The sequence below is a fragment of the Acanthochromis polyacanthus genome, chromosome 5 (genome assembly GCF_021347895.1).
Source record: "Acanthochromis polyacanthus isolate Apoly-LR-REF ecotype Palm Island chromosome 5, KAUST_Apoly_ChrSc, whole genome shotgun sequence".
NCBI classification, from domain to species: Eukaryota; Metazoa; Chordata; class Actinopteri; family Pomacentridae; genus Acanthochromis; species Acanthochromis polyacanthus.
In genome coordinates, this window is record NC_067117.1 from 28,586,655 (window position 1) to 28,599,265 (window position 12,611).

Consider the following 12,611-nt stretch of genomic DNA (forward strand, 5'->3'; position numbering starts at 1 on the left):
TAGTATTTTGCGGATAGTTAGGAGGCACTGCTGGAAGGATAGCGGCTCGTGTCGACCGATGACGCACAGTTGCACTAATTTAGAAACATGCACACACACACACACACACATCCATCCCTTCCCCCAGCTCACCTCTTGTTCTATGTCTGACACACACACTCGCACACGTTTAATGTACTTGAAATTCTCTGTCCATATTTTCTCCATCTGTTGAACTGTGGTCCATATGTTGTGTTGACGTTGCCAAATGCCTTCGCCCTGATATGGAGTTGAATGAGATGACAGCAGAGCATCTTTTTTTGTCCTTGCACGGTGCAATCAAGCAGCAATCCTGTCAGTGCATTTAGAAAATTTGATTTCTGAAGTATTGTAGGAGAAAAACGAAAAACCATATATGCAAGTATATCTATGAAAACTTTTAAATATAGCTTATTTGGTGTATTAAAAGCCACGAAAACAGGAGTGTAGCCGGTGTTGTTGAACATACACTATCGTTCAAAAAATTTGGAGTCACTTAGAAATGTCCCTATTTTTGAAAGAAAAACAGTTTTTAATGAAGATAACATTAAATTAATCAGAAGTACAGTCCAGACATTGTTAATGTGGTAAATGACTATTCTAGCTGGAAACAGCTGATTTTTAATGGAATATCTACATAGGGGTACAGAAGAACATTTCCAGCAACCATCACTCCTGTGTTCTAATGCTACATTGTGTTAGCTAATGGTGTTGATGATTAGAAAACCCTTGTGCAATTATGTTAGCACATGAATAAAAGTGTGAGTTTTCATGGAAAACATGACATTGCCTGGATGACCCCAAACTTTTGAACGGTTGTGTGTATGAAAAGTAAGTGCTAGGTGCAGTTGTAGGTAAATGTTTGTTCAGTAAATAAATAAAAGGTACATAAAGGTAATATGTGCAAAGGTGTAGATATTTCCTGATTCCTTAAATGGTACAGTAAGCGAGTTAACAGTAAGAAGATTAAATTGAGTTGAGTTTCTAGGAGGCACTCGGATCCAGTCAATGAAAAAATCACACTTTATGTCAACCTGGTGAACTCCTCCTTTAATGTGGCTATTGTGGCTGTATGATTTGTGTTAACTTTGGAGGACTCAAGTCAATTGGATAAAATTAACGTGTGCCTCTTTTGGGTTTCTAAACACATCTTTCTTTCACATCAGTCATTTCAAACTCGTCTGTGATTCAGAGTAAAAACGTAAAGCAGCATCTCTAAAGGCCATTATTACTCCCCCAAGGAATGCCAGAGTCATACGATCGGCGTATGTTTGTCTTTCTGTCTGTCTGCGTGCAACATTACTCAAACATGGAATTACGAATTTGGGTGAAATTTTCAGGGAAGGTCAGAAATGACACAAGGACCTGTTGATTAGATTTTGGCAGTGATGTGTCTTATAGTCTGGATCCACGGATTTTTTAAAGATTTCTGTGTTATTGCAAGACAGCGTCACTGTAACTATGACAACAAGTGAATGCTGCATCAGCTGCCTGCTGAGGATCACATGATTGCAATTCGACTACAAATCCAGCACTGTGGACTTATCAGGACTTATCCGTCAGAAATGATACAAGGTAGAACTGATTAAATTGTGTTGGTGTTTCCGAGTCCCATCATTTCTTATTTACATATTCAGGTCATGTGATTCGGTATCCATACATAAAGTACACGTAATACACGCCTGTGCTCAGCGCAAGATCATTTTATTTGTAGGTACATCTATATTAAATGACCACATTCTGTGGTGCCGTGATTTCATCCACAACTTTTTTTAGGATTTCAGGCATCGGAAATGATACGACTGACCAGCCTTGGCCGAGTTCTGCTCTCTCTGAGTGCTTTTCTTGTTATTATTGTTAAAGGGATCTAGAAGCGGTGCAACGTTAGATCTTGCATATCCATACACACGTTTCCTTAATATTGAACTAAATGTTCATTAAATGTCGATCAAGTTGTTTAAAAAATGTCTCTGTTGCTTTTGAGTCTTTGCATTCATCCTTCACATGTTTCATTTAACTCCTCACTTGTTAACTCTGATTCAGCATCATATTAGTCCATGTTGGAATGCGAAACTACTTTCAGCTTTTTGAGCTACAGTCTAACACAGGTAGACACACCTGTACGGTTGGATGTAGATTCAGCTCGTAAAGTGACCCAGATGTAGAAAATACAGCAGCACAGGCGACTTTAGTCTGTGTTTATGTTGGTTCAGAATCACACAACTATTGACATGATTCACGTCACAATCATGTTTACCTGGCAAGATATAGGAGCCCGATTAGTTTCCTCCACGGATGTATTAAGAAGAATTTTATGCTCTATTACAAGAGCAAAGTTTTCTGAGCTTTCCAAGCAGGACTGTGGTGTGGCGAGCAGCGATGATGTTGGCAGAGCAGGGGGACAGATGGAAATTTTCTGCAGCAATTATCTCCAAACAATGTCTGCCAAAGCCATTTGGAAATTTAAAACTAAAAAATAACATTACATTGTCTAACTACATGCACTCGTTGGCATTTTGCTCCGCAGATTAGTACGTACCCTTCACAAATAATAAACTCATGTCTGTTTGTGCACATTAGCGCTCGACGGTGGCAATGTGCCTCGGTTAGGTTAGTTTAGGTCATCTGCTCCACCGCCTCACAGTCTGTCCAACCAACCGTTAATTAACGCCTCTGAAAAGCCTCAAGGACAGCTGGGAAATGGAGTTCTTTCTTCTTTTCTTTTTTTTAAAAGAAGAGTGCAGAGGGGGAAAAAATCAATAACACATCTTAGGGTTACACATCTGAGAAATCAACAAAAAGAGACCATCAGTCAGCCATCAAGAGATTTTCTCCTCTCTTTTATCCTGCAGACTAAATAGTTTTTGTTTGGTGTGTTCAGCTCCTGAGGTGCTCAGCTAGATTGCAGGTTTCTCTTATCTTTTGTTTCTCCAGTACTCCAGTGAGTGGCTCAGCATTAGTGGCACGACTTCAGTGAATTGTGTTTCTTTTATACCTCATTTTCTGGTTGTGATGTTTTGAATATTAACTTTAGAAGTTGTAATGGCATGAGGGTTTCAATAAGTATTACTGTTGTTCTAAAAACCTGTTTCAGGCAGAAAAGCTTTTAAATTCTCTCAGATTTCCTGGAACGATGCAGTGCTGATAAACTCTGAGTGTCTCTGAGCCATATTGCTGAGTGTCAGCTACCTCCTACAACATTCGTCAACACAACAGCTCCATCTGTGGAGAATATTTGGCGATGTACTTATTTTCTTATGCATCTTCCAAAATCCCAAAAAAAAGCAGAAGCTGTGGAAATCCTTTCCTCGTTGGAGTCACTCTGTTGTTGTCGTTTGTGAAGATTCACATGCTGCTGACTGCAAAACTGCAACAAAATCACTGCGGGTATTCACTGGAAAGTGATTTAAAGAAGGAAAAAAAAAAGGCTTAAAATGATCATCGCAGGAAACAACTCATCAAACCCTCTGCTTTCACAGCCGATTGATTGACAGACTGATTTTAATTGTTTGTTGCTGGAGTTGGTGGATGTTTTTTCAGGAGGAAAATGTACACGGGAAGTGAAGAAATACGAGTGAAGAAAGTGAAGGTTTTGTCGCTCTCTGTCTGTCTAAAAGTGGTAGTTTGACATTGCAGACTAAAAAAGTGGTGTCAATATCCATCAGAATGTCTTAGAAAGAAGTAAAAAAACATTTTTTAATTTAGATTCATCATGATGTGATACTAAACTGATTCTTCCCAGCAAACATGAGCACACACACACACACACGTACAGTTCACACATACAGGCAGGAGAGGAGTTAGCAGAACACTGTGACCTCCCAAGCAGCGCTGACACAGATTTAAATGAGGCTCTGTGAAATATTAGGAGAAAGTCGTGCTCAGGACTGAAGGGAAACCACAGGGAACAGAAACTCTTCACACCACATTAAACCGGTTGTGGTCGCATCCAAAGAAACACTGCAGAAACTCACAGTTTCAGTACGTGTGAAATTTAAAAGAGACAGAAACACCTGAAAATGTGTTTTCTGCTGTCATTCAGGCCATTTCTCCATTGTTCTGTTTTTATTTCTTGTTTGGCAGAAGCTGAAATGTTCCTTTAAATGCAGGCTATCTTTAGCAGACTCTGTAGCTCTCATTTTCTCATAAGATACAAGAACTTATAGGGATTTTATTCATCATAAAGCAGCACGATTCTTTCTGAACCGTTTACTAAAGGCAATCCTGTACCCTACAACCTACCTATAGACCTGCTGCAGCAAATGCATGTAAAGGACACAATGCAAAGGTTCCTTTTGCCGACATAGTAAGGAAACATGGTTGATTTTTATAACTGTGTAAACAGAATGTGACCTCTGATGCAAAAGTCATGAGCTTTGTCCACCCTCCATCCACCCCAGCCACCTCCTGCTAACACTGTGTTTTGTAAGGAGTGGTTCACATCAGCAGATCTTTGTTCTTAAGAAGCTCAACATTTTTCATTGTTTTTGAATAAGTGAAAGTAGCTCTGCTTGTTTAGAGAATGTTCTGATAGATTTTGACACCACTTTTCTAGCTTATATCTACAAAACCCGAAATTATAACAGGCAGGTACTTGATAATTTACAGCATTTTCTTCCTTTGCCCTACAAAATCAATCGTGTGGCACTTTTTGAAAATGTAATTTGGCGTTAAATTTCAGTGAATCTTCCGTTTCCTGGAAAATATTGGACTGAAAGTATGAAGAATTATTAAAGCATCTATTGCACCTAGAGGCAGAATTATTTACATATTTATCTGAAGTGTCATTTTTGTCTTTTAAAATTATGTTACTCTGGGAATCCTCACATCTCCCCTGAACTACAGTTTGTGCTGCTCTGTAATTCTAAATTTTCACAGCATAGACCTCCTGGATCGTGTTTATAAAATGTAAATTTGCCTTTTTGTGACTATTCTTTGCCATGTGTGCACAATTTAGCAGCACTTCTTGCGACTGGATGAGGTAGATAACATCTAAGCAATCTATCGTGGTAGAGCAGAGTCACCCATGATAAAAATACTAGCAACAATGATCTACACATTTTTAATATAAAACGACTGATTTTAAAAGGTCAAAGTGAGAAAACACGGCTAGATTTTCCCTTTGCATCTGTCATCCTTTATTCTGTCGGGATTTCTTCTTCTTTACTATCTCTACATATCAGCTGAAACCTCTACAGGCATTTATGTCCCGGCACACACTGAGCTCATACACTCAACAAAAATGTAAACGCAACACTCTGTCTAAATCTGTGATAGTGAGCAGATAATGGGCAGTCTAAGGCACACCTGTGCACTAATCATGGTGTCTAATCAGCATCTTGATATGGCACACCTGTGAGGTGGGATGGATTATCTCAGCAAAGGAGAAGTGCTCACTATCACAGATTTAGACAGATTTGTGAACAATATTTGAGAAAAATTGTGATTTTGTGTATGTGGGAAAAGTTTTAGATCTTTGAGTTCATCTCATAAAAAATGGGAGCAAAAACAAAAGTGTTGCATTTATATTTTTGTTGAGTGTACATCAGCTGAGTTTCCTTTTCTCTGCAATAGCGATAGTCCAGTAAATGAGGCATTCAGGGAACCATCTGTTCGGGCCAGCCTGGCCTCAGCTGGACCCTGAACACACCGAGGGACCACTCTGGCCTTATGGGAGCAAACACACACACACACAGTTCCCACTAAAGCATCTTTTTCTAGCTCAAATTAAAAACATTCACGTGCCAAATGTGCACAAACACGCAATTACGGAGACCTTCAGATATGTTGTCAGTGTGTACAGTTCACTCTTCAAAGAGGAAAGAGTGTCCCAAGGCATTATGGTTAATGTGAGCATCAGAGGGAATCAAGCTATTCTGTAGTGTATTTGTTGATTTTAAAGGAAAACAAATTAAACTGCGTCCATATGTGCCAATGAGATCCACACCAGCCTCTCAGATCAACATATGGATCACGTTTCCTCATTAAATTGAGTTCCCTGTGTCTCTTCTTGCATTATCCCTAAAGAAAGAAAGGTTGGGACACCAACTTGTGTTTTTATCTCAGTTATGTGCTGGAAATAGTTCTAGGTGAACAACACACACGTCATATTGTGTCTACTGAGACGTTTTTAGCTGCGTCTTTCTCACAAATGAATACATTTCTGTTAGAATCCAACAGAAGTACAGTAACCGCTCATATTTTACCTGCACAATAAGCATGTTAACACAACCCTGTAGTAAACAGTGAGCCTTAGAGGTGTTTTTAATTATTGCAACAAAAATGAACGTTACTGCACTGATGATGGATGAGGCACCTGTAGCACATTGTGGCAGTTTTTCAGCCAAAACAGTTCCTATTATGGACAAACTAAAGACTTTCAGAGCCTCAATCAGTGTTTATAAAACACATAACTTTTTCTTTCAAATATATATTTTTAAAAAGTAATTATGTCCAAAAGCAAAGCATTATTTTACAAAGGCCAAGGTGTTTGAGGTTTATAGAAATTTGGTTTGCCTCTTTTTGAACATGAATATGCCTTAAATTATGAAGCAATACTTTTTCATATGTATTTTGGTCTGATAATGCACATTTTCTTCTATGTGCAGCACACCAAAGTAAAACCTCATTGAATTTAATAATGTAAAGAATGAAAGCCAGTGTTTTGAAAGAAAGGTAGCATTTCAAAAGTTAGGAATTTGTCCTGGAACACTACTTGAATAGTCGTTTCTGATTCACAAATGGCACTAAACTAATTCCTCCTCACCTTCACCTTCAGGTAGATCTTTGTCTGCAGAGCTGTTGACATCAGATTCCTCTAGTATGAAAAATCTGACACGCGTCATGTTACTGTGACACTAAGACAAACCTACACGTCGGCATCGTTGTGTCCGAGTTGAAGTAAAACATGACATTATAACATCGCCATGTGTGATTTTCGTCCAGCATTCTTTTTTTTTTTATCAATAAATAAATTAATTTTATCATTCATTTTATTAAAAAAAAAAAAGCTTGTTAATCCTATTATTCCATACTTTGACTAAAGTAAAACACTCTCTAATTATTCTCAGAGACATTTTCTGTGTGTAATTAAGGGTAGTACGATTTCAAGTCACTACTCACTTTTAGAAGGATTTTCAATGAATTCACTGACCATTGTGCATCATTTTGTTCACAAATCAATGAAGCATTGCCAACGTAATGAGGAAGCAATGTCAGTCTTATAATCTGCATGTGCTTTGTACCCCCACCGTCCACCCCAACCACCTCCTGTTAGAACTATTATTTGTGAGGCCTTGTTCGGATTAGCAGACACTTTTTGTGAATTGTACTCAACAGTTTTGAGTGTTTTTTTTAATATATGAAAGTAGCTTGAAGCTTCATATTCTATCTGGTGTAATTGATTGTACCACAGTTAGTCTATATCAGTAATTAATTAGCTTGTGATTGCTGTTGTATTTAGGCCCGTCCATCAACCTGACAGACAAAATACGATTATTCAAATAAACAGTTCAATCTGTTGTTCTTTATATAAACCTGGATGATCACCAGGGTATACTGTAAGTAACACTGAGGATTATGTCCAAAGAAAACTGTAAAATTATCCTCCATGTTGGCCCTGTTGCTGTGTTTCTCCATCTGCTGCTTTAAAGAACAATACTGGCAACCCACTTACAGCACAGAAACGACAGAAAAAATAACATTCTGTCTGTTTCTCTCTCGTTTTTATCCTGTTAGCTTCATGTAATTCTCTACCTGGCCCGCTGTTTTACACCTAAACCTATTTTCTTTCCCCACCTGCCTTCACGCCGACTTTCCAAGCGGGCTTTGTTCCACAACTAAACCCCTCTTGCTGTAATGATTTTCTTCCTCATGCTGCTTTTCAGTGGAGCACATCACCTTGACCCCATCGCTCTGCACATTATTGCATACGCCGGCCGGAAAAAAAATCCAATAACCCACAACCCAAACATCATTACACTCTCTTCTTTCTGCCCTCCAGCCGTTTGTCTGGTCCTCGGCTGTGTGATCTTCCCCAACGGCTGGGATGCTGAGGTGATCCGGGACATGTGCGGCGAGGACACGGCCAGGTACGCTCTGGGAAACTGCTCGGTACGCTGGGCCTACATCCTGGCCATCATCGGCATCCTGGACGCGCTGATTCTCTCCTTTCTGGCCTTCGTGCTGGGAAACCGGCAGAGCGACTTCCTGCAGGAGGAGCTGAGGGCCGAAAGCAAAGGTGAGAACTGGAATAACAGTGGAACAAAAGATAGTGTTGTTACAGCTGCTGCCCGCGATTCTAACTCCAGTCTTTTGCACGTCAGTACAAAGTAAACCCAACAGGCATTACTATCCAACTCAATAGTGTCTGCAGCAACACTTTCAGGAGCCTTCATTTTTACAACAGCACCACCTACCTCAAGGTGTGAGTGCTAAAGTGGACAACTTCCTGTTTCAAAGGAGACTTCCACCCAAGTGCTATTTCTGCTTATCACACAAAATGCTGCCTGATGTCCAAGTACTTTATAAGGTTTGATCCATCCATGCAGCACTTTCAAACAAGTGATGCGCTTAAAAGTTTATTCAAGACAATCTGTTACTTTATGTCCAATTACTTATAATTCTAAAGGTTCATTTCACCCAAATACTACTCACTTAACTTGTTAGCTAAGAGTTTCATTTGGACAAATTGTGTAGTTAGACCACAATAGAATAGAATAGAAATACAAATAATTTATTGATTTAATGATGAGGAAATTCTGTTGTTACAGTAGCAAGCAGAAAGAGTGAAGTGGCCACCACTGCAATAGAAATAAATAAGCAAAAATATTTGGTAAATACGGTATACGAAGTAAAAATAAAAAACAAGAAAAATATACTAAAGTACAAAATGCTCAATAAAATGTAAAATATACTATGAGTAAAATGTATTAAACTGAAGAATGCACCGTGAAGTGTTGAACGCACAAATATACTATAGTAAATACACTCAACAAAAACATAAACGCAACACTTTTGTTTTTGCTCCCATTTTTTATGAGATGAACTCAAAGATCTAAAACTTTTTCCACATACACAATATCACCATTTCTCTCAAATATTGTTCACAAATCTGTCTAAATCTGTGACAGTGAGCAGATAATGGGCAGTCTAAGGCACACCTGTGCACTAATCATGGTGTCTAATCAGCATCTTGATATGGCACACCTGTGAGGTGGGATGGATTATCTCAGCAAAGGAGAAGTGCTCACTGTCACAGATTTAGACAGATTTGTGAACAATATTTGAGAGAAATGGTGATATTGTGTATGTGGGAAAAGTTTTAGGTCTCGGAGTTCATCTCATGAAAAATGGGAGCAAAAACAGAAGTGTTGCGTTTATATTTTTGAGTGTATATAGAGTGAAAATGATGTGAAAAATAACAATAGAATTTGTAGTAACCCTGATTTCAATATATAATACAACAATGATAATCAACGAAAATCAGCAACAGCACTCACTCACAAAGAAGACATTAACCCTGTTTAAGTGAAGCCACTAGAGCTAGGATCTTAAATATAACCTGTTTCCAGCTGGTGCATCACAGTAAATGTAGATTTTTGTGTCTTTTGTTGAGAGAAGCTGCAGCATCATCAGAGCAAGTGAAGACTGGGTTAAGTTAAGAGAAATACAGAATGAATCCTGCAGTTTTTCTAAATACATGAAGGAAGTTTCCATGGTTACGTGTCAGATTCCAGGATGTGGTTTCCTCTCTGTCCGCAGTGTCTCAGTTTTTCACTGGTTGCATTTCAGCGTCTCTCAATTTTATTTTATTTCTGTTTTGTTCTCTGTGTTTGCTTACTTTCTGCATCTGTAAGTCTCAGAACATGAGCAGCTGCTATGTAAGAACCTTCAGAGATGTGTCACACTTACATGCAACATGAAAGATGAACTCAGGATTTGTTTTTAACCCCCAACTTTAATCACTAATGACTGAATTTCTTCAAATGAACACAAAAACTGCCTGGAAGAGTGATGGCAAAACATGCGTTTTGTTTAAACCGGGATCAACATGTAGGTGCAACACACATAAAGTTAGTCAGAGATGAACCAGCTTCTCGGAGTGTAAATGTACTGTTGTGATCAAATTCATACAAAAGCAGACTAATATAAAATCTGGGATATTAACATTAACTTTGTATTGCACATACAAAGTGATGTTTCAGGGATTCAGTCTGAGGTTTGTGGGAGTTATGTTGAGAACATAAGGCGGGCTAAAAGGTTGTCTTTCAAATCACTCTGCAGCAATTAGGTAGTTATACAACCAATCAGCGCAACGAATAGGCTGACGGAGTTCCTAGAGCGCCGGCAGATTGTGGCTAAGTCCCATTAGCTTCCCAACCAGCGGAGCCGCGGAGCCAACTGGTATATTAAGGATTTGCCATATCCCGTCGGCATAAGTCCAAATACGTCTTTCTTCTCAATGAAACACTTCAGTGCCGTCCTTTGTTTATCTTTCAAATTGAATTTTAGCTTCAAATCTTTAAGGGCTGTGGCCAAAGCCGAGTCGAAAGACAACTGTTTATTGTGCGCCGGTTGTTTCTGTCAGAATCGTTGCGCCTCTGTCGTCACTTAGTTACGCCCGCCTTCTGACTCTACACTTCATGGTGATTGGTCCGGCCAGTTTTAGGAGCATCCAGCCTCGAGCCTTATGGAGGGTAACTAGACCCACCCTGGCAGAGAATTAAATTCGTTGCCGTGGGTTGTCTAGCGCGGCTAGGCTACAGGTGAGGTAGCTTTTACTGGGAAACTAGCATACCTGAATGACATATAAGTAACCAAATCGTTGAGTACAGCTGTGAACAAAAGTTTACGTACACTTGTAAAGATCACATACATCATGGAAGTCTTGAATTTCCAAGGTCTCCTACAATTCCTCTTTTTTTGTGGTGGAATCATTAAAACATATGTCTGTTTCCCAAAAACAATCATGCAATTTATGTTTTTCACTGATTATTTGTATGTCTTCTGGAAATATGACAAAATCTATTGGGTTGCACGATCGGTTTTGGCGATGTAGAAAGCTGTGGTAATCAGATTTTCTTAGTGACATCTTAACTGTCTATGGGTGATTACAATCAGCTACAGCTGCCGACTCTTCAATTTATGTAGATCATGCATTGTGGTTCTTTATAGATTTGCTACAGGTCAGAGTGTAATTAGACTTCAGGCACAATGAGCTGACTGTGTTCTTTTGTTTCTTTTACAGATTTCGCTGTGTCGAGGGTAAGTACACTTTGTTTTTACTGCTGAATCTGTGGTTTCACGGTTGAATTACTGTGTTTATTATGTAATCAAGTGAATAGGCACCACATTTATGTGTCAAACTTACTTTTATGAATGATATAACACCTTATGTGTATATAATCTACAGACATTTAGACAGCTGGTAACAGTAATATTAATAATGACTCTATTCTATGAGGTATTGCAATAACTGAGCGTGCACAGAAACTATAACTGCAACCGAATAAGCTTCAACATTGATGTGCAAAAATGACAATTTTAATCAAAAATCTAATTTACACTACAATAAAGTGTGCAAAAAGTGACTTGAATACCAAATTTCCACGACAATAAAGTAGAAATCAGATATTTTTTAACCCTGTAAGACCCGTTGTTGCAAAAAAATGCAACATCAGTTTTATTTTTTTTAAATATATATATAAAATAATGTAATACATATAAAATAATTTTATATATATATATATATATATATATATATATATATATATATATATATATATATATATATATATATAATATATATAATTTTGTATTTATATATTATTTTTGCTCATTTTTTGTTTGGGTTTAACCATATATCCAGGAGTTAAATTTACATTTTGCTTCAGCATATTCACTGTCGTTCATCCTCACTGCATCCATCTTCTACAATTGATATACTTTTACAGTTTTCTTTCTTCATGATTCAAACAGTGACCAAAATGCGTTTTCACTTGCACCATTGGGTCTAACAATACTTGATTAATTTTATAGGGTTTGCTTTCGTGCTGTCAGTGGATTTCCCCAAAGACAAATTGCAGATCAACCAATAGAATAGAATTAATCAATGATCCCGTCAGTACATTATATATAACTGCTAGCTAGTTTCAGCACTTCCTACCAGTCGCATTGTCAGTGTCTTTGTATGTGCTAACACTAGAATTTAAATGAATTCCCTTTTTATCTAATTATTATAATATTGTGTTATTAACTAGCTTAGCTGGTTCATGCATAATACTTTATGTTCATGTTAATAATGTTCTCTCCTGTTATAATGGCAGCCTAACATCACTGTTTCTATATTTAACGGTGGTTTTATTGTCCTCAGCTGGTGCTTTTGCAAGCAGCCACATCCGGAGCAGAGGGTTGTCAGCACAGATCAGAACATGTTATACTTCATGTACAGTCTGTCAAATGACATCAATCACAGGCCACTATAATTTTTTTTTTATAATCAGATTAAGCCCTGGATATACCAGCAGCTGTTAAGTCTGCCAGTGACTACAGGGTTTTTGCCTTATACAGCAGTGCAGTAATCAATCCCAGTG

General features: G+C 38.1%; 1 protein-coding gene across 4 annotated transcripts in view; it reads left to right on the plus strand.

The window, feature by feature from the left end:
* lhfpl4a (LHFPL tetraspan subfamily member 4a) overlaps positions 1–12,611 on the plus strand; it is a 44,359-nt gene that overhangs the window by 20,060 nt on the left and 11,688 nt on the right. For all 4 annotated transcript variants that reach the window (XM_051948518.1, XM_022219163.2, XM_051948517.1 and 1 more), the window contains exons 2-3: positions 8,021–8,257; positions 11,267–11,283. In XM_051948518.1, the coding sequence (XP_051804478.1) occupies positions 8,021–8,257; positions 11,267–11,283 (254 nt within the window). The remainder of the gene's footprint in view (positions 1–8,020; positions 8,258–11,266; positions 11,284–12,611) is intronic.